We start from the raw sequence: 22,263 nt of genomic DNA, 5'->3' as shown, positions 1-22,263 counted from the left end.
CCCTGCGTGTCAGTAGGTGGCGTCCTGCGGCTCCACGCCCGTCACTGGTGTCGTCAGCACCGAGATGATGTCACAGAGAGTTCTTAGGCGCCACCCATGCGTGCTGACGTCAGTTCTTTCTTTTTCCGCGCCAGCAAGCGCAGATCCGATTGAGCACGTACCTTAGTCACTTTTTGACTACTCTTTTGAGACTTTTGTTCTCCTGGTGCACGTAGGGATGCCCTGCTTTAAGTCTTGTGGGATGTGCCACCGTAATATATCGGTGGTGGACCCCCACGATGTGTGCTTCTACTGCTTTAGACAGATCACGACTGTCGGGACTACGGGAGCGGCGTTGGAAATTGCTAGAGGTTCAGCATTCGTCAAACCGCCGCTCTGGGTCCAGAGGTCGTTTCGCTCCTCGGGCTCCAAATCTTCGCCTTCGGATTCCGGTAAGGGACGCCATAAAAAGAAGTCGAAGAAGCGTGTTCACTCTCCGATGTCCCCCGTCGCTCCTTGGAGGTGGATGAGGGGGGCAGGGGCTCCGCACCTGCGGCTCCTCAGGAGCCTGGGAGTCCCGTGGCCTACACGCCATTCCCGGGTCCGTCGGCGACTCCAGAACATATGCAAGAGTTTCTTGCTGCCATGGACTGCATTTTTAGGCCCTGGGCTCCCACCGGCGCGCCTTGGGGCCCCACGGTCCCATGTCCAGATCCTGCTGTCCCGGCGGCTCCGCCAGCAGCTCCAGCCCTGGCGCCACAGGATCCTATGCCGCTGGCTCCGGCCACGACGTCACAAGGTGCAGCGCCACCGGCTCTGGCCCCGGCGCCGCCCTCGTCTCATCCCCTGGCGCCGCACTGGGTGCCATTTATCCCATCCCCTGCCCTGGTTCCCCGACCATTTTGTTCCGGCCTGGGATCCGAATTGGGAACGGCTCCGGTTCTGCTGCCCGACCGGCTCCCTTTACGCCAGAGGCGGACGATGACTGGGACGTGTCCGAGGACCTTCTTGCCCGGTAATGTGACTCAGAACAAGATTGGGTGTACGACCGGGAAGACACGGGCTAACTCGATGTTTCTTACGACCCGGGGTTTGCCTCTCCTCTGCCTACTATGGAGGCGGGTGCTTCCTACACCGTGGTGCTACATCGAGCTGCGGAGGCTCTCAATCTCGACCTCCCTACAGTGGCCCTCAAAACCAACCTCCTTACAGAGGTGCTCCAGACGGCGTCCACGTGGTCAGAGTAGCTGCTCCCTTTCAATGAGGCCCTTACCAAAGTCGTCTTGGGCACTTGGTTGCGGCCGGCCACGGGGAGGCTGGTAGATAAAAACATCGCCAGGCGTCCCCGCCCGGCACCGGGTGATCCCGCCTTCCTGACCACTCACCCTATGCCTGAGAGCCTGGTCATTCAGGCCTTGACGTTACAGAGCGCCTTTCCCACGGCTCTGCCGGATAAGGACTCTAAGAGGCTGGAACAATTTGGTAAGAGGTTGTTCTCCTCGGCCAGCTTAGGGCTGCAGTCTGTTAGCACTGCCTGCTTCTTGGGCCGTTACTCCCATGCAGTGTGGGATTCCGTTTCTTAGGTCTTGCCTCAGTGTTCTGAGGAGGTCGAGGCTGTCCTTTCCCGAGCGGTTGCTGAAGGTAAGGATGCGGTTAAGTTTGCCATCAGGTGTGGTTTGGACACCGCTGATTCGTTTGGCAGGGTGATTTCCATGACTGTGGCGTTACGGTGCCACAATTGGTTGCGTTCGCTGGGTTCTCTCCCGATGTCCAGGGCTTGCTCATGGACATGCCCTTTGATGGCTCCCGCCTCTTTGGCGATAAGGCCGACAGTACAATGGAGAGCTTTAAGGACTTACGGGCCACAGCCAAGTCCTTGGGTCTTTCTACAAAGAACCCTGCCTCTCCTGGGTTTCATTCCTTCCGTGGCCAGGTCAGAGGCACCCAGGCACGCTCCTCCAACAAGCCTGTGCAGACCCAGCCCCAGCGCAGCCGTGGCTTCCACAGGGGTGGGTCTGGGAACCAGCGTGCGGGTCAGTCCACCTCTACCCCTGCTGATTCCACCTCTAATCCTTCCTAATCCGAGCTTCAGGGAGCACCCCACGCCAGTGGAAGGCAGGGTAGCCACCACATCCACCACTGGCGTGACAATACATCGGACAAATGGGTGCTGCAGATAATCTGCCAAGGTTACTCCCTTCCCTTTCAGTCCTCCCCTCCAGCCATGCCACCTCTGTGCCACCACATGTCGGGGGATCATTTGGCTCTTCTCCGACAGGAAGTCACGGCCCTCCTGGCCAAGGGGCCATCAAGTGCGTTCCCTGTCAGGAAGTAGGGAGTGGTTGTTACTCCCACTACTTTCTGGTCTCCAAGTAGGACAAGGGGGGTCTGCGCCCCATCTTGGACCTCTGAGACGTCAACCGCTTCCTCTGGAAGGAGAAATTCTAAATGCTGACCCTAGCTCAGGTCCTGGCTAACCTCGACCCTGGAGACTGGATGGTAGCGTTGGACTTGCAGGACGCTTATTTTCACATTCCCGTCCTGCCGGCCCACTGGCGTTGCCTGCCGTTCACGGTAGGCAAAGAGCATTTTCAGTTTGCCCTGCTCCCCTTCGGCCTCACCAGTGCCCCTCGGGTGTTCACGAAGGTGATGCCGGTGGTCGCTGCTCATCTGCGCAGGTCGGGGGTGTCAGTCTTCCCCTACCTCGACGACTGGCTGTTGAAGGCAGGCTCGCCCCAAGCAGTCGTTAACCATCTCCAGACTATGGCCGACCTCCTGCATTTGCTGGGGTTCTCCATCAACGTGCCGAAGTTGCACCTGAGTCCCTCTCAGAAGCTCCCTTTCATCGGTGCGGTTCTGGATTCAACGCTGTTTCAGGTTTAACCTCCCGAGCAGCGAGTCTGGGATATTCAGGCTATGATTCCGATCTTTCAGCCTCTATCGAGGGTTTTGGTCAGGTTGACCCTCCGGCTTCTGGGCCGGATGGCCTCCTGCATCCTGCTGGTGACACATGCCAAATGGCATATGCGGGCTCTGCAGTGGGACCTGTAGTTCCAGTGGGCGCAGCATCAGGGCAACCTCTCTGATCATGTTCAGATCTCAGAGAGCGCTGCACGACAATTGCAGTGGTGGCTCACAAATCGCAATTGGGTCAATGGCAGGTCCCTCTCCCTTCCCCAACCGGAGCACACAGTAGTGACAGATGCGTTCCGTCCTGGGATGGAGAGAGCACTTGGCGGAGGCAGAGATCAGAGGCTCTGGTCTCCGGCGGAGTCCCGGCTCCATATCAACATCCTGGAGCTGCAGGCGATCTGACTTGCACAGAAGGCATTCCTTCCCTTTGTCCGGGGAAGTGTGTGCAGGTGTTCACGGACACCACCACCGCCATTTGGTATTGCAACAAACAGGGCGGGGTGGGGTCCTGGACCCTGTGTCAGGAGGCTCTGCGCCTCTGGACATGGCTGAAACATCACAGCATCACCTTGGTGGTTCACCTTCTGGCAGGTTCTTTACACGCCAGTGCGGACAAACTCAGATGCCGGTGCTTGATGATTCACGAATGGCGTCTGCACTCGGACGTGGCGCAAGGTCTCTTTCTGTCGTGGGGAGAGCCTTAGTTAGATCTGTTCGCCACCAAAGAGAACGCGCAATGTCATCAGTTCTGCGCATTGGAATTTCCAAGGCAGCACTTGCTCGGAGTCGCTTTTCGTTGCGAATGGAGTTGCGGTCTGTTTTGCGCCTTTCCGCCTATACCACTTCTGCCCAGAGTGCTGAAGAAGATCAGGCGCGACTGGGCCCAAGTCATTCTTTGGCTCTGGACTGGGCTCGAAGAGTATGGTATCCCAAGCTACTCAGTATGAGCGTCGACCCCCTGATCCGCCTACCTCTTCGGGAGGATCTTCTGTCGCAGCGGCAGGGGACGGTTCTCACCCGAACCTGTCCAGCCTCCATCTCCATGCGTGGAGATTGAACGGCGACAGTTGACACCTTTTGATCTTCCTCCCGAAGTCTGTGATGTCATTCTGGCAGCCAGGCGTCCCTCTACCAAAACGGTATGCGCCTGCAGGTGGAACAAATTTGTGGCATGGTGCACAGCGAAGGCTGTGGATCTCATTTCTGCTCCTCTTTCTGAGGTCCTTCTGTTCCTCCTATCTTTGGACCAGCAGGGCTCTGCTCTGGGCACTATCAAAGGTTATCTTTAGGCCTTCTCCGCCTTTCTACGGCTTCCAGATTAGCCTTCTCTATTTAAGGCCCCGGTTGTTAACCATTTTCTCAAAGGCATTACACATACATTTCCACCCATGCCTTTCATAATGCCTCAGTGGGACTTGAATCTTGTCTTGAACTTTCTGATGTGCGCTCCCTTTGAGCCCCTTCATAACTGCCCCTTAGGTCTTCTCACTTTAAAAACGGCTTTCCTGGTAGCAATCACCTCTGCCAGAAGAATGAGTGAGCTCCAGGCTCTTTCTTCTAAACCTCCTTTCCTCTCTATTCATCCAGACTAGGTTGTTCTGAGGACCCGTCCTTCTTTCTTGCCAAAGGTTATCACGCCCTTCCACATCGGGCAGACCATCACTTTGTCTACCTTCTTTCTGCCTCCGCATCCTTCCGAAGAGGAAGAGAGCCTCCACCGTCTGGACCTAAAACATGCGCTCTCCTTCTACCTGAGTCGCCTACAATAGTTAAGGGTGGATGACCACCTCTTTGTTGGCCACGCGGCGCCAAAAAAGGTCGGGCCATGCACAAATAGACCATCTCTCGATGGGTCGTTCTCTGCATCAAGGCCTGTTACTCGTTGGCTAAGAAGGAGCCTCCTGTGGAGCTTTGTGCCCATTCCACCAGGGCAACTGCAGCCACTACTGCCTTGGGACGTGGCGTTGCCTTGCAGGACATTTGTCAGGCAGCTACTTGGGGCTAGCTGTACACGTTTACCAAGCACTACTGCCTTGACAGTCAAGTCCGGAGGGACAGCTTCTTTGGCCGTTCTGTGCTCCGTGACTTTTTGGTGTAATTTTGTTCGCAGAGCCACCTCCGGGGTTGGTATTGTTGGGGTATCTATTCTAAGGTAAGGAATCCGTCACTAACGTGTCTCTTTCAGATGCACAAGTTACTACATGTGTAACGATATATCTGTAAGAGACATTAGTTAGTGACAGATTCCTTACTGCCCCACCCATCCTTCCCGTTCTGCGAACTGATTACTAGGGTTAAGGTCATCCCTTTTAGGGCCCTAGTTTTATGCACCAATGGTCAGTACCGTGCATGACTCTGCGTTCCTGGTGCGGAAAGTTGTGTACAGAACGGACGTCAGCACGCATGGCTGGTGCCTAAGTACTCTCTGTGACAACATCTCGGTGATGGACGCGGAGCCGCAGGTCGCCACCTACTGACGTGCAGGGGTACTGCTAAGCAAAACTTTCCGGATCCAGTCTGACACCTAGGGATATTCTAAGGTAAGGAATCTGTCACTAACTAATGTCTCTTACAGATATATTATTACACAAGTAGTAACTTGTGCTTTAAGTCTTGCGCGGTTTGTCCCGGCATGATGTCGGTGATGGTTCGTTAGTGTCTTTACTGCCTAGTGCTCGACCACGACTCCAAGTCATGCCCGAGTGCCGGGCCATGGCTCTGAAAACTTTGTGGGATCGGTCCCAAAAGTTGCTCTAGGCCAGGGAGTCGGCTCTGCGCCATTCGAAGTCCCTGTCCCATGGGAGGTTGAGAGACCGGTCGCGGAGCCATCTCCACCATCGTTCAACGAAGTCTTCTCACTCTGAGTCAGGTAAGGTCAACCACAAGAAGTCGAAGAAGCGCCGCCGCTCTTTGCCTTTCCCTAGCCTGTCGCGCGACACAGCTGAGGGTGCGGCCGGTGCCACCCCCGCGGCTTCGGTGGAGCCTACGCAGTTGCCGATGGCCTACCCGCCCTTTCCGAGTCCATCGGCGACTCTGGCCCAGCTACAGAATTTCTGTCAGCCATGGCATGCTTATTTGGGCCGTCAGGACCCGCAGCACGCCTTCGGGCCCCGCGAGTCCGACTTGGGGTCCTCGCTCTTCTTCGTCGTCGGCTCCGGCCTAAACGCCGAGAGACCCCCATGGATCCCGCTCGATGCTGGTTGGCCTTGTAAGACAGCCATCGCCAACGCCGTCTCCGGCTTCCACCCCGACGTGGAGACGGTGCCGGACCGGTGTCGATCTACGCAGATTCTGACGTTGATGGGGAATTTCTATCCCTCTCTCCATCCACCTCCTTCTTTTCTGCCTGCCCGGCAGGTTGTGGAGGACGGGGAAGACTGGGAGGGGTCTGAGGACCACCCCACAGCCCATTGCACGTTAGACCCAGACTGGGAAGAGCATTTGGAGGTCCTGGAAGGAGGACCTGGCTGGAAGATGCAGGTGACCTGGATTTTACTCCAGAACCTGGCACACTGTCTCCTTCTACTGTGGCTTTGGAGGAAGGTGGTACATATTCTGTGGTGTTGCGTAGGACAGCCGAGGCTCTCCGCCTCGAGCTCCCTACGGCAGCCCTCGGGTGTTCACGAAAGTGATGGCTATAGGCGCAGCTCATCTGCGCACATCAGGGGTGTCAGTCTTCCCCTATCTCGACAACTGGTTGTTAAAGGCGGGCTCGCCCCAGGCAGTCGTCTCCCACCTCCAGACTACGGCCGACCTCCTGCATTTCCTGTGGTTCTCCATCAACGTGCCGCAGTCGCACCTGATTCCCTCTCAGAAGCTCAGCGCCTACTTCCACCTGAAGATCAAGGCCTTCTATGACAATTTCAGCGAGCCATTAGAAGACAGCACCCCTCGCTAATAGGTTGGTTTCCCTATGTATGTTGAGGGAGAGGGAGTTCCAGAGCTTGGAAGAATTGTAAGAAAAGAGGCGTCCCCCTGACCGTGCCTTCTTAATTCTGGGAGTGTTTGCCAGGAAAAGGTGGTCAGATCGTAGCATTCTGTTGGCTTTGTATGGTTTGATCAGGCCTCTTAGCATAGGAGGGCCCTTGCCCTGGAGGATTTTATATGTTATGCAAAGGGATTTGAAGTTAACTCTTTCCTGGATTGGGAGCCAGTGGAGGGAGCTTAAGGCAGGTTTGGCAGACCATCGATTTTTTTGTGCTCGTTAGCAGTCTGGCTGCCGAATTCTGGACAAGTTGGAGTTTGTTTATGACTGTTTTCAGGGCGCCTAGATAGAGGGCATTCCCGTCATCCAGTCTGGAGAGAATGAGACCCTGAATGAGGAGTTTTCTGGAATGGGGGAGTAATAGGGGGAGGAATTTCCGTGTAGTGCGTAGTAGGCCGAAGCAAACTCCTGCGGTTTTCCTAGCTTGAGTTTGAAAGGTGAGGTTCTGGTCAACCAGACACCCAGGCTTTTTATTTCTTTTTTTGGAGAGGGGGCTGGCCCCATACAGGTTGGCCACATGGGGTTGGGGGAGAATTTAGATTGATTGCCCAGCACCAGAATCTCTGATTTGTCTCTGTTTAGTTTAAGGAGAGATTTGCTCATCCAGCTGGAGATTTCTTTAAGGCAGGAGCATAGATTTTCCGGGGAGCGATACAGGGATACAGGGAACTGCCCTAGACTGGGTCTAATCATTCCTCTCCGGCAGAACCCAAATGATCAGACTCCCCCCTTCCTCTCCGAACCCACTGACATCAGCTGCGGAGTACCCAAAGGATCATCACTCAGCCCGACGCTGTTCAACATCTACATGGCCCCCCTCGCCGCCATCGTCAGACAGGTAAGCCCAGCTCAAAGTGTCAAAAGCCTTCTCGGTATCCAAGGAGGCAACCCAGGGCTTCTCCGCCTCGCCCAGTCCAGCAGGGCAAACAGCCGGCGCAGAGTATTGTTTAACAAGGATTGTGGTGCTCATGCTTTCTTTGTGTGTGTTTGCACACGCCTGTTCTGTGAGATGCATTAGAGAATGTCTTCACTATACACGTCAACAATATTGTCTTTGTAATTGGTTCTATTATTTGAAATGCTGAGCCAAGTTCCTTTTCTGCGCTTGGCTTCGTGTATGTTTAAGCCTCTACTAGGTTTAATTTGTATTAACAGTGGTCCATTTGTTTTCCAGCTGCTAACAGAGGTGAAGATTTGTTTGCCTTTCTGGCTGCTTTCCACAAATTTACTTTTAAAATCCATTCGCCTGCTTGTACTCTTTCTCCACTGAACACCTGGCTACTGAGGAACATGAAGTGCCAGCCAATCGAGCATTACTCGGACTATCTGCTTTACAAAGGAACGGGCAATTCTGAGGATGTGCTGATTAAATGGACGCTCGAAGGACTATGTGAAGGAATTCTCGTTGTATTTTGCAGGTAAACAATAGATGAAAAACTATTTCGGGAGTTAAATGATGCTCCTAATGAATGGTAAAATCCTGTCAAGTAAAATACTTTCAGAAATTTACATTCATAGGTTGAATGTGATTCTTTTATAAGAAAATGAGAAGAAACTTTATTATTTGTTTTATTTTTGGGAAGGCATGGCCAGACTTTTCCTAATTTAGCTAGATGGCAATATTGGACATAAAGGAACGTCATCAGTTTGCTGGTTTTCTGTTGGCATCAAACTTTCCCCTTTGAAAGCCAAAACGTTCAGCCAATAATTTGCTTCATGTTGTGGGTATTTTGTGTGGATCATGTTACACGTTTCTAAACAATAATCCAGGTCTTAATCATCGGTACTTTAGGCAAGTTTGCTCCTTATTTGTCACTCACTAGCTACACCGGTTTCTCAAAACATTAATTTCAACTATGCATCTATTCAATAGTCCCTTATTTTCCTCTCCTTTACATTCTCCAAAGTATTGGGAATCGGGTACCGTTCTATAAAATTCAATTCAAAGCCAACTGAGCAGTCTTTAAGTCAGACGTTTGGGGGAGCGGGGTGCATTGTCACCAAATTGGCTGGTATATTTCTTGCTCTTTTAAATTCATCAGTTGAAATATTACCTTCAGCATCAGCTTAGCTACACTTCTTTATTACTGGCTTGGAGATTAATTGATGTAAAAACTTTGCTTTGCAATGTAGTATTTCATCTCTACAGCTTAGTCTGGAGGCAGGTGGAACAAGTAATTGTTTTCAAGTGACAGTATTTATTTATTTAGGAGTTTTGCAATGTGGGTCTTGTCGCCTGCTGGTTACTTCAGAGTGCAGCTGTGGAAAAAGACAGGCCAGGAAGAAAAACAATAATAAATGGAAGAAACAAGCTTGTGGCCCCCAATGTCAGTTAATTAACAAGTCTTAATAGTTCGGGTTTCAGGCATTTCCGGAAGCGCAAATGGTTTGGTTCCGCTGGTAAAGAAGGGTCAAGGACATGCCACAGTTTGGGGACTTGTACTCCCATTGATATGTCTCATTGTTTCACCAACTTGAATGTGCACTGTTGGATAGCAGTAGCAGCAGATTATTGAAAATTAGTTCTTCTGTAGTCTTGGAACTAAGTTTTTATCACTTTTCCCCAAAATGCTTTGTGTATGATGCAGCAGACCATAAATGTGTTCCTCAGTTCTACTCGTAGCAAGTAGAGAACTTTCAGAGGTGGTTTAAGATGGTCGTGCTTACTTGATTTAAGCTACATCCTGGCAGACTGGGTTTGTAGCCTTTGTGGCTTGGCAATGAAAGCTATTTTGGAGGCCAGTATAAATTATGTTGCAATAATTGAAGCAAGATATGACATCGTTCTGAAATCTGATTCTGGCTTGTTGATGTTTAATTTTCATAGATGCCAGAGTTGATGCCAGGCTGTCACGGTTTTTCTTACCGATATAGAGAGATTTTTGCCAATGGTATAGCAGAGTTATTTGACATACTTAGTGAGGCGAGAAGTGAATATGCCCAGCTTCACGCCAAAGAGACATTCCTGATGATGCAATTTAAATTTTTTTGTCAATTTCATTTTCGAGCTAGGCACACTGCTTTCAGACTTGAATGAGGATAAAGCACACATGCCTATGATAGTTGTTTGTCATCTGACCACTGTGGATTTTTATTCTGTTCTGTTGTCAGCAATGAGGGCTCTAGGGGACGTGTGTAAGTGTTAAAGATGATGAAAAAGGATTTGTCCTTGAGGCTTCTGGGGATAAGTGCCAGCTGTTAAACCTGTCAGCTTTAGGTATTCCCCAACCAGAAGTTTTTTTGTTTTGCCTTACTCCTTTTGTTTTTGCTGGATTTTTGTCTTTGGCCTTAGGACCACCCAATTGGCTCATCTAGTTTACTTGTAAGTCCCTAGTAAAGTGGTACTACATGCACCCAAGGTCTGTAAATGAAAAGCTACTAGTGGGCCTGCAGAACATATTGTGATAACTACTTAAGTAGCCCTTTAACCATACCTCAGGCCTGACGTTGCAACCTGCGTGTGCAGTTTTAAACTGCCCTTTCGTCCCCACCAAATAAACTTTTTGCCAGTCCTAAACCCTCCTTTTAAATGCACAAAATTCACCTCTTGGTAGTCCATAAACAGCCCATAGGGGAGGGTGCTTTGTATTTAAACAATGGGACATGTACAGTTAAGTGATACATGTGCTGGTAAGGAAAACCTGTAAAAATAGTTTTTCACTATTGCAACGTCTACCTCTCTCATAGGATATCATTGGATTACCCTAATAGATTGACTAAGTGATAAGTTTTGACTAAGAACAAGTAGGAAAGTCATGTTTGGCACCTGAGGAATTGTAATTGAAGCTCTCTTTCATGGTAAAGTCGGATTTTAAGTCACAATTCTAAAATGTAAATATTAGAAAGTTGACATTTTCTTGTCTTAACTATTTGGTGCCCGCAGACTTTATTCTGGGTCACATGACTAGGTGTAGCTGGAAGTTGATGTTTGTCTACTCCCAGACAGTGAGACAAAGTGCAAATATGTGTTGGCAGGATGGGCCATATCTGACTTGTTAGGGGTGCAGAGCTGTCACCTACCACACTTTCACATCACAAAGATTCTGCTTCCGCATTGCCACAAAATATTTTGCACTAGTCTTTTTTTTATAACACATTTTATTTGTTTTTTCTGATGCAATCTGGGCCATAGCCCTACAAATACCTGTACAAAATAATATTAGTCAGGATTACCATTGCATTTAAACAATTGCTATTCCTGCGAAACTTGCAGGTTGAACAACATGAACATAGTGCAGACTGTTCTAGATCCCACTTATTGTATAATGGTTACATTCGTACAAAGACAGACTATTACATAGTATGGAACGATTAGTTCAGTAGTCATTTGTAAGAATGGTGATTCCTATCAGGGGTCTAAAGATGGGAGGGGTGGAAGGTCTATCCCACGGTACGTCGCCCAGCGGGTCCATATTATTCTATGTTTCTGGGGGCAGCCGCTGGCCTGAAACAGGGCAATCTCCGCACCCACACACCTGTCCAGTTCAGCTTTCCATTTACCTATGGTCACCAGCTTTCCATTTGCCTATGGTCAGAGGAGATGTCCCCTTCCACAGCTGGGCAAAATCGCGTTTGGCAATGGTAAGGGCCAAAAAGAGCAAATGCTGTTTGTGCCTGTTGCCCCCTATCTTGTCGGTGCTGTGCAGTAGAAAAAGTCTTGGATCTAATGGAAGTTCCCATGGCTGCAGCGCAGTACAACTCCAGACTGTGTGTAAAAATGTCCCTCCCTCCCTCTCACATCTTAGGCAGATAGGAGACTGGATAACTCCCATTTTCCAGAGTCGGGATTGTGTGTAGTATGCGCGGTGTGTATACTTAAATTGTATGAGGCGGTAGCGTGTGTACACAGCAGCGCCCCGAGGGCTGGCTATGGCTTCGTCCCAGTCATCGTCCGTCAAGTCAGGAATGTCATCTTGCCATGCTCCATTAGTCCTGTTGAGTGTTGTTTGTATATGTGTCGTCAATGTTTGATATATTTGCCAGATTTTATTTGACCCCAGGTCCCCCATCAGTAGGCGTTCCTCAAGAGGATGGAATTCAGTTTGGGTCTCTAGAGCATGAATCAGGGGGCCCAAAGCATGGCGTAATTGGAGATATTTATAAAAGTGTATCCTATGTAGTTGAAATTCCTCTTGTAGCCCTTGAAAGGATTTCACGGTGGTGCCCTGCATTACATCTCCAAGAGTGTATATCCCCACCAAGTCCCACTTACGGAACCCCCTCAGGGCCGTCACCGGGTGTAGATATGTGGCATGCCACAGAGGAGTTGCTTGGGTCAAGCTACCGCGCCACCCCAACTGCTTCACCGTGTACCGCCAGAGCTGAATTACAGTTCTGCTTGCTGGGGGTAATATATCTAGGTTCCTGAAGCTATACAGGAGCTGGAGAAGGGGAACTCCCTCCATTGTCACATGCTCTAGCGCAAAAGCCGGGTCGGCTGGGGAATTATACCACCATTCATTTATTATTAGCAGGTGAGAGGCAACATAGTATGAGTATATATCTGCTGCTGCAATACCCCCACATTACGTGGATTGTGCGCCTGTGTATAGCACCACCCGGATCGCCCCTCCATTCCACAGAAATGTATTCTGTATGGCATTGATTTGTTCAAACCAGGATCGTGGTATGTTGTAAGTAAAATTTTGTAATCAATAGAGAATTCGAAGCAGGGAGACCATCTTAAAAATTGAGGAGCGCCCATATAATGAGAGTGGAAGGGAGACAATATTGTTGTTTCATTGCTTAGACTCGTAAGTAGCAGGTTAATATTGTGTGCCCATGATATCTACGGACAATTTGACATAAAGATGTCCAGATATTTAAAAACCCCAGTCTCGTGTGAAACCTGCGTCGCCCAGGTGCCCCGCCCCTGGTCTTCACATACTGGAAAAAACACAGATTTAGCAGAGTGAGTATGAAGACTCTTAGTTTCCCCAAACACTCTGAATATTTGTAGGAGACGTGGACCAGAGAACCACGGCTCAGTCAAAAAGAAAAGGACGTTATCTGCATATAGCGCAATGCGATCGGACCTCGACTGAAACCATTCAAATCCACGGAGTACCGGGTCACCCCAAACCCATGCTGCCAAGGGTTCCACCGCTAAGGCAAATAACAGCAGGGACAGGGGGCAACCCTGCCTTGTACCCCTATAGATAGGGAAGGGGTCTAAGCGATGTCCTGCTATGCGAACCGAGGCTGTTAGATTAATGTAGAGCAAACGGACATATGCTATAAACCGTGGGCCAAAATTAACCACTTCGAGTATTTGGAAGAGGTAGACCCAACTAAGAGAATCAAATGCTTTGTCAATGTCAGCTAATAGTATAGTGGCTGGGCGCCCCAGCTCTGGGGCCATTGCCATGGCATTGTGCACCCTTCGGATGTTATGACGGGTGGCCCGGTGAGGCATAAAGCCAGATTGGTCTGGGTGTATTAAGTCCGATACGCAAGTCCGTAGGCGATCTGCCAGGACCTTCCCTAAAAGTTTGGGCTCAAAGTTAATAAAGAGAGATGGGACGGTATGATGAGGGCTCCTCCGGAGGGCGACCCAGTTTGAGGAATAAGACAATCTCCGCGTGACGCCAATCCCGGGGTTGTAGACTCTGTTCTGCATCCTGTATTGCTGCCAGCAAATGTGGCCCAATGTCTGCATGTTTGGCCTCAGGAACTCTATGGGCAATCCATTTGGTTCGGGGGCCCGCCCTGGACACATGGCAAGCAAGGTTTTTCTATTGTACTGGGGGCCTCTAGTTGGTCTCGCATGTGGTCTGTGAGCCTTCGAGGTGGATATCCCTAACTCCGCTATCTGAGCCTCTGAGAGCTGCTCACGACGCTAGTATAGTGCGGATGAATGCTGCGCAAATTCTTGAGCCACCAATTCTGGAGTCAAACACAGGACCCCATTGGCTTCACGCAGGGTAGGGACAGCAGCCGGGGATTTGTCTACCTGGCATAGTCTGTGAAGCATTTGACTCGATTTGTCTCCCCATTGATATATCCGGTGCTGCAATGCCTCCCAGATCTCTTTTGCTTTGCCCATTAGATATTGCTGTATAGTTTGTTGCATCTGCATCAAGTTGCGTTGGAGAGAGGGGCTGAGGTACAGATTAAATTGCGTCGCCAGGGTTACTTGGCGTGACTCTAGGTCCGCCAGCTCCCCTAGTCGCGCGCGTTTCTCTTTGGAATGATAGCTAATTTCTGCCCCACGGATTGTGGGCTTTAGGGCTTCACAGAGGATACCCTTGGATGGAGCTGAATCTACATTAGAGTCTAGATATTCAGATACTACTTTGGTTAGCATGTCCTGATAGACTGGGTTTCGAAGGTGCCACAAGGACATCCGCCACCTGAAGGGGGTCAGCGGTAACAGGTATGAAGCTTGAGAGTAACTGGGGAGTGATCCGAAAGCCCTCTGGAGAGGTGAGATACTTGTGAAAACATATGAATGTATGTCTGAGGTGTAGAAAAGTGGTTTAGTCAGGACTGCGAACCATGCACCGTGGACATAAAGGTGTAACTTTGTTCGTTAGGGTGATACTCACACCAGATGTCTGCCTAGCCTAAGGTAGAAAACAATGGTTCCTGTGGCATATTACTTATATGATACTTAGTAAATACAACAAGCTCAATAGCAATTCAATCATTAGAGGGAGGGTGGCAAAAAGAAAGAAACACAGTTGTACCAGTTTAAAACTTTTTTTTAGATTTCAAACAAAACAGATAGTACTGCAATTTAACTGCGACATACATATGATGTACAAAGTGCAATGTGTCCCAAGTGATATTGTGAGCGAAATAAAAACGTGTACAATTGAGTGAGCTATACAAGTTTTAGCTGTGACTATTTACAAAAGAAGGAAACTTGTAATTCTATGTGTAGTCGCCATGAATATTATGTATTCACGGGAAGAGAATGAAAAATTACCTTGCAATGGGGTGTATTCCAGAATGTAACCCATGCGTGACAAAGTAAAGTAAATTTACTTACAGTGAACCCAGCCGGGCACTGTCGAGAAGTAAACAAAGAGAGGCAAGGGGTTAGCCACACATAAGGAGATGTAAATTGCACAAGGGCAAAGTAGGACTAGTCCAGCCTTTCGACTTACCACTGTGTATGACAACTGGTACAGAGTCCTATTTGAATTATGGCGGTCAATGCCGTCAGTGCGCAGGGTATTCAGGAATTGCCTGTAGTAAAAAACGCTGTCTCAGTAAAGTAATCAGATTGTAAAATGTGCTAAAAGGTCACTGTTTAAGGTTGCGACCACCTTCATACCTGTGCGCTTTCGCGATCCAGCTCAATCGCTGCTTCCGATCGTTTGTTTGATACGAAGTTTGTGTTCCGCGGTCTCACGTCATCACGGTTATAACGTGATACGTGACATGCGTGCGTAGTCGCGGTAGAGGAAGGACTCGAGTATGTTGTTTACAAGTCCGAGTCCTTAGACTTTTGTATTACAATTCAGTTACATTCTGGAACAACTGCGTTTCTTTCTTTTTGCCACCCTCCCTCTAATGATTGAATTGCTATTGAGCTTGTTAGTTTTACTAAGTATCATATAAGTAATATGCCACAGGAACGATTGTTTTCTGGATAAACGCATTACCCTGGTTCCGCTGTGAGTAGGGTTTCCCTTGTTCTCTTTTTAGCCTAAGGTAGAGGCTAGGAAATTCAGTTTGGAAAGACCCGCTAGTGGGTGGTGGTCTGAGTTATGCTGTCTGTCTAAAGGGGCCATGGTATCGTGCAAGTCACCACCCAGGAGGGTCAGGCCCTCCGGAAGTTCCCCCCTTAGCCTGGAGATCCTGTTGACAAAGGCAGTCCCCAGAGGGAGGAGCATAAATACTACCTATGGTGACATGCTCTCCATATGTGGAGAAGTGTGGCTCAATGGTGAGAGCGGCAGACCCTGATGCAGAGGTCTAGCCCGGGACCAGGGTTCAATTCCCGCCTCGGCGGGTCTTGGGCTCAATTTCCGCGGACCTGATAATTCTCGCCTCGGAGCTTATTCTAATCATGGGTCCCACTCTGCAACTCTGGGCAATAGCTTGCTTAATCTCCACAACGGCCCGACAATGCGAGGATGCCTGGCTTTACCTTGGGGGTGCCCAGGAGTGGGCACTTAACAGGGAAAAGCCAGGAAGGGTTCCACAGCGGTATGCGTACAAGCGCCTGAGATACCCCTTCGGGGGTCGATTCGGTGCGCTATACAAATACTACTACATTTACATTTACATATAGCGTACCCTTGACTATGACGTATCGGCCCCTTGGATCCGCCAAGTGTTTTGTGTACACGAAAGGGACTCTTCGGGGTATCAGAATGGAGGCCCCCATGACCCCCTCGTGAATCCTGCCTGGTATATAGTGTGGTACCCACATCTGGCCAGGCAAAGGGTTCTGGTGCCAAGAAGGTGAATCTCTTGTAAAAGTAGAATATCGGCCTCCTATCTCTTGGCCTGGCGTAGGACCACGCCCCGTATAATTTTATTAAGTAGACCCCTGACATTCCAAGAAACCACAATAAGGTCCCCAAGAGGGGCTTTTCCCTTCTGTGCCATCATCCTGTATCTGTGAGATCACTGTGAGTAAAGCATTGGGATTTAGATAATGAGTTTGCAGGTATAAAAACAAGGAAATTGTCTCTGTGAAGAACAGGATAGTCACAATAAAACACATTCCCTGGCTAAGATGATCTGCAAAAAAATAATGTCTGTCCGGGTAGTTCAGGATGTACGTTCTGGACTGGAGGAGCGCCTGCCTGAACTGGATCTGTGACGTCTCTTTGATTTTGTACTTCGGGGTCTGTTCCGTTGCGAGCCCCAGGAGGAGTCTGTGATTCCTGCGGCGGTGGCATATGCAGCCTGAGGTGAGTGTGTTCATCTGTCCAGGCGAAGAAAGCCTCCGGTGTGTCAAAGAAATGTGACTTGGAGTCAAATATAACTCGCATCCTGGCTGGGTAAAAAAGCATGTATTGCATGTTAAGGTCTCGTAATCTATGCTTAGCTGAAACAAAGGACTGGCGTTGCTGTTGGACCAGGCATGTGTAGTCTGGGAATATCATTATGGGCCTCGAATCATAGTGGAGTTTATCTTTGTGTGATCTAGCGAACTGCAAGACGGCATCTCAATCTGCATAGTTCAGCAACTTCGCGATCACCTGTCTAGGATTTTCCCCTGGGGTGGTTTCTTTGTCAGTGCCCGGTGAGCCCTCTCCACGACAAAACAAGAGGATAGCATTTCCTTTGGCATGAGATCAGTAAGCCACTGGGTAATAAAGTGGGCCATGGAGGAACCTTCACACCCCTCCGGTAGACCCACAAAGCGCAGGTTATTGCGCCTTGGGCTGCCTTCTGCATCTTCCACCCTGGAGGCCAGTTCTTGTGACACTACTGTTAGCTAATTGACCTTTTTTTCCAAGGCAGTCACTGAACCTTCAACAGTCGATACTCGCACCTCAGCTTCTGTGATGTGGCCCACCGCCTTTTTGAGGTTCTGGCGCAAGAACGAGACATCAGACCCCACCGCGCTGATCTTGACATCAAGTTTGTTTCTTCTACCGTCATTGATCGCCACTAGGAGCGCTGCATTATCCAGCACTACAAACCCCACGTTGTCCCCAGTGGCACCCCCTGTAGATGTGGCATAATGATCAAGGGTACTCTACATGGAGCTTGCCCCACCAGGTATGTCCTTGCACATGGCTGCAGGCAAGGGAAGGTAGGCGCGGGCCCCCCAAGGAACTCGGATGTCAGGTGGTGCCCATACTGACGAAAGGGAGCACAACCCAGTTCGGGAAATGCTGAGAGGTATCGTCGGGCTTACAGTGGGGACACACTGCTGGCAGGCCCTCAGAATCAGGCGTGTCCTGGGCCACAAGCCGCACTGAGTCTAGCTCAGCCATCTCCGCAGCCCACGACCGCCCGCCAAGTAGGCCCCGTAAAGGGACCAGGCTCACCGGACTGCCCGCCGACAGTACTCCAGACAAAGTGCCAAACGTCAGGTCTCAGTATCTCAACCAAGGCTCCGGGGGCCGGATACACCTCTCGTCGTGAAAACAAGAGAAGATGGGGTACCCTGGGCCACACTGTCAATGAAGGGGTTCGGCCCTCTCTCTTCATTTCTCCACTGCACACATGCGTTCTTGTGCCCTCAGTTACAGTTAGCGGAGGCAGATCCTCGCCGTCACCTCAGGCCTCTGCCTCCTCCAATTGGCTTCCCTTGCAGATGTGTAACCGAGGGAGAAGAGCGGGGGCCTGGCCGAGGCGCTGAGTCCCCTCGTCCTCTCCGTAGGTAGGGCCTATGCGTGGGCTGCGTTAATCCCCAGTATGGTGCCCCGGCCTTGAATAAATGCTTTGTCCTCGCCAGGTATTCTCTGGGGGACGCCGGATCTCCGCCGCGGCACGGGTGCAGCAGGGAACCCCCACCGAAAGTCTCCCAGGGCGGCAGGCAGTTCCAGGGGGCGGACCCCTCCTCCATCAGGCCCGTTGTGGCCCTAGGATATCGGCCGTGGGTTTTCGCTCACAGCTGGGCCCCCCAGCTCCAGACGCCGCCGGCGCCATGACCAGGCCCCGCGCCCCTCTGCAGCACCACGAAGGATAGGGCCAGCCCCTAGATTGAGGTTACCAGCACCATGCTCTGACCGGCGCCATTCCCTCTGTGTTGTCGAGGTGCAGAGCACCCACTCAGGCTCAGCAACAGCCGATCTCTGGGAAACAACACTCCAAGCAGTGTCGGAGTCAAGATCTTCGCTGATATGCTCCTCCAAACAGGATTTAGGCAGATTACAGACGGATTACGGAGTGGATGCGCAGAGACCGTTTAGGCTGCGTCCGCCATGTTGGCTGTCCAAGCCATGTCCCACACTAGTCTTTTGTGCTGCCAGTTATGCTGGGGCCAGTGCAGGGACGCTGAAATTCCAGGCACCACTGCAAAGGGATGTCTAGAAACTTATCCCACTTCAAAGTGGGCACAGGTATAAATAGTGGACCCTCAGTCCCAACTCTCTAAAACCGTTCTGGAGATGTGGGATACTCAGAAGAAGGACTGCTGTCCTGCTCTTTTGCAAAAAGAAATGCTCTGCTGTCCTGCTACTTTGCTGCATGAGTGAGAAAGACTGGGCCTGTATCTTGAACCCAGGACCACCAGAGTGACTCTAAGGGCTAGTTGGCTAGCCTCTTGATCAGAGCCACTGGAATAGAAAAAGCTTCAACCATCTTGAATTCTGCACCTGGATTCTGCCTGCTGTGAGTCCTAACTCCCTAAGTGGTGCCCCTCCAGTCCTGGACCCTTGGAAAGGGGGATAAAGCTGCTTTACCAGCCCAGCTTAGCTCTTGTCAGAACAGACGCTACGCAAACCAAACGCTGCTCTTCGCAGTGGCTCATCAGAAGTGACGCAGCTCACATCGTAGCCTGCACATTTCATTCGAACCGTCACTGCACAATGCATCCTAGACATGGACCATGTAGCTTCTTATCAGAAACACCTAACCCTCCATTGAAGCCCACATCGCAGCCCTCTCAGCTCATTGGAACCGCCGCTGTGCTCTGCAGACTTGACTCATCTTCAACGCAGACCTCGCATCGGTTTTAGGGACAACCACTGCACCCGGCAACACTCCGCTACCAGGATTTAAGGTACATTTCTCAGGGAGATTAGATTAGACCATGTTTCCGGCCCGCACTCCATCGCAGTTGGCCCTAAATTGTGACTTTGTCCTGGTCTGGACCAACCAGATAACCATGATTGGCGGTTTGTTGTTTTAAGCACTATTTTACCTAAGCCTTTGAAATTACATATCTCCGGTTGTACTAACTGAATTTTTCTCGTTTTAGTGTCAAAAAATGTATTACATTTTAATCCATGGTTCTATATTGGTGTAGGATTTTTCTTGTGTTGTGTTTTCACTGTATTGCTGTTAGTGTGCTGCATAAATGCTTTGCACATTGCCTCTAAGTTAGGCTTTTGTGCCAAGCTACCTGTTTATTAAGCACAGGTTAATTTGTTTTTTTTCTTGGAGTTCACCCTGACAAGAATTGTAATTACTGCTTGTGGGGGTTTCACCCCTTCCCCCCTTACTAGTAACCCGATTTCTCGCATTGGTAGCAGCGGTGGGATTCGGTACTTGTGTTTGTGCACTGCCATTTGGTTATTTTTGTAACACAAAAATCCAAATATAAATAATTTGATACCATATTCAACCCTTTTTAGGGCTCGCCTATCCCATTCCGCAAGGAATGGATAGGAGAGAATTTTAGTGGGCAAAATAAGTCCTCAAACCATCGGCGGATTTCCGACAGTTCACGTGAACACAAGCACGCGCTTTTCCCTCGCTCCCGACCCTAGCTTCACTTCAAAGGGCTCCCCGGCCCACTGCTTCACACTTCACGGCCGCCAGGCCTTGTCTCCCATTTCTCCTCCCACCCCTCCCCACAGCAATGCCAAGAGCTTGTTTGCATTTGATGGCTTGTCTCTGCTGGTCAGACAAACCCGGGACAGACGGAAATATACCGTACTACAGCGGACGTAATGCTCCTTCAAAAGTAAGCCATCTCGTGCATAAAGATGGAGATTAAATAAAGTTCTAGCGCCTTGGGGAAAAAAAACTGAGGCTAACATGCACTTTGGCTTCTCTTGCACTGCGGGCGCAGATGTCATGGACTTTGTTTCACACGCACCCCCGTTACCTCGCCCACTCACCCTTCCTCACTGCCCTCTTTGCAAAACGTACACTTTCATCTCAGAAGCGGACAGAAGTCCAGGTGTGACGCTCAGTGTGCTAGAGGGCACACCCCGGGGATATTGTTCATGTGCACACCCCTTTCTGTAATTGACAAGCGTTGGAAGAGCGCGCAGCTACTCAACAGAAAGGCACATTTTTAGTCTGCACATTTCTGGGGCGCATCTCCACGGTAGAAAAGCTGCTTCTTTGAGGTAAAAATGTTAGGGTGCGTTCCCACAACAAAAAGTCTACTGCGTGTCTCTAGCATTTCTGGGGTTTGTCCCTCCCAACAGGAAAAAAAGAAGCCTCTTGTCTGGAACCTAATAAATGAAGCTTCTGTGTTTAGCACTTCAGTAAATTGAAGCCCATTTCTCTCCTAGTAGCAATGCAGCTTTTGGTGCGCTGGCTGTATCTCGGCCAATCAGAGGAAACCTTGGCTCGAGCTGTAGCTTATATCTAATGGCCCACATAGCTAGCATACTTAAAGAGCCACCCTTGCTACCATGACATGTAGAAATATTGTGTCCACTGTGAAGACGTACGTGCCGCTCCGCTGTCGGCTGCGTTCGGCCAATGCTCGTTTTACCTGCATTGGCTCCTTGGAATGGATAGTACTGCGAGGAGCTGTCGGGTTTCACGAAGGTACCTATTAAAATATTTGGGTTATGGTTTCCAGAATGGAAACTTAGCGGTGACCTCTTGTCTGCCTCTTTGTAACCAAAACAGCTGGCCCCATTGTAGAAAATATAAGCTTGTAAACTTTATAGAGCATTTTTATACTTTGAAGCTTATTGTTGATAATGAGTTCACCTAATTTTGGAATGCCTAGATAACCTCGCTCTTCAGCTTTCTGGATTCTGTCGGCATTAGACTTGTCTCGCGGAAAGGTCAGTTTATTGTCTCACGCAGCTAGATTATTAGTTAAGTAGTCCTTTTCTGTGAAACATTTTGATTTGCGTTTGGGCTTGATAAACGGCCTGCGGGTTGAGCAGTCTGCGGCACCGGCACAACTTCAGCCCCAGTATTGCCAGTCAGAACTTTATCTTTCGAAGGCTAGCAGTAAAATTAGTTCTGTTGCAGAGGAATTTACTATGTAAATGCTCTCTGTGCTGCTTGCGTATGTGGGCATTACTGGTGTCATCAGCAGTTATCAGGAACAAGTTACTCACTCGCCTTCACTGCTGAAAGGAGATTCTTGATTCGTGGCCCCCTTTGATTGGCCAGTAGTGTGCCTCCGTCATCAATCGAAAATAAAGATTGCTAGGCAAGAAACAGTCTATCACAATGGAGCAGATGCAATACAAGAAAAGAGTTCCATCATGTATAGTGTACTTAATTATTGATTTTTAATAAAAACAAGAAAGTTGACATTCAATTACAATGAATGTTTAAAAGAGACATCAATATGATGACATTACATAATCAGCATGTAATACAATTTGGCGTTAAAAACACAATACAGTATAAAAACGAAAGTGGCAGAGAAATAATCTACAGGGGGGTCCTTGATATTTAAATTTGTGTGCCTCTGTAATCACAGACATACCAAAGAAAGCGTGCACTAGCAGCAAAACTCAATTGAAGTTTTAAAGCAGGGGCCCTTAACGTACGTCTATCAAGGCCAGATTGAGGTTCCGTGACGGTTCCGTGACGACTTGAAC

At 49.7% G+C, this 22,263-nt stretch overlaps 1 protein-coding gene across 1 annotated transcript in view; it reads left to right on the top strand.

The window, feature by feature from the left end:
* FANCB (FA complementation group B) overlaps positions 1 to 22,263 on the top strand; it is a 429,090-nt gene that overhangs the window by 368,504 nt on the left and 38,323 nt on the right. The window contains exon 8 of the mRNA XM_086934356.1: positions 8,052 to 8,295. Coding sequence (XP_086790482.1) covers positions 8,052 to 8,295 — 244 coding nt within the window. The remainder of the gene's footprint in view (positions 1 to 8,051; positions 8,296 to 22,263) is intronic.

This window comes from Lissotriton vulgaris, chromosome 8 (assembly GCF_964263255.1).
Source record: "Lissotriton vulgaris chromosome 8, aLisVul1.2, whole genome shotgun sequence".
Taxonomy (NCBI): domain Eukaryota; kingdom Metazoa; phylum Chordata; class Amphibia; order Caudata; family Salamandridae; genus Lissotriton; species Lissotriton vulgaris.
Note: the sequence above shows the minus strand (reverse complement) of the source record. Positions and strands in the feature narration are given on the sequence as shown.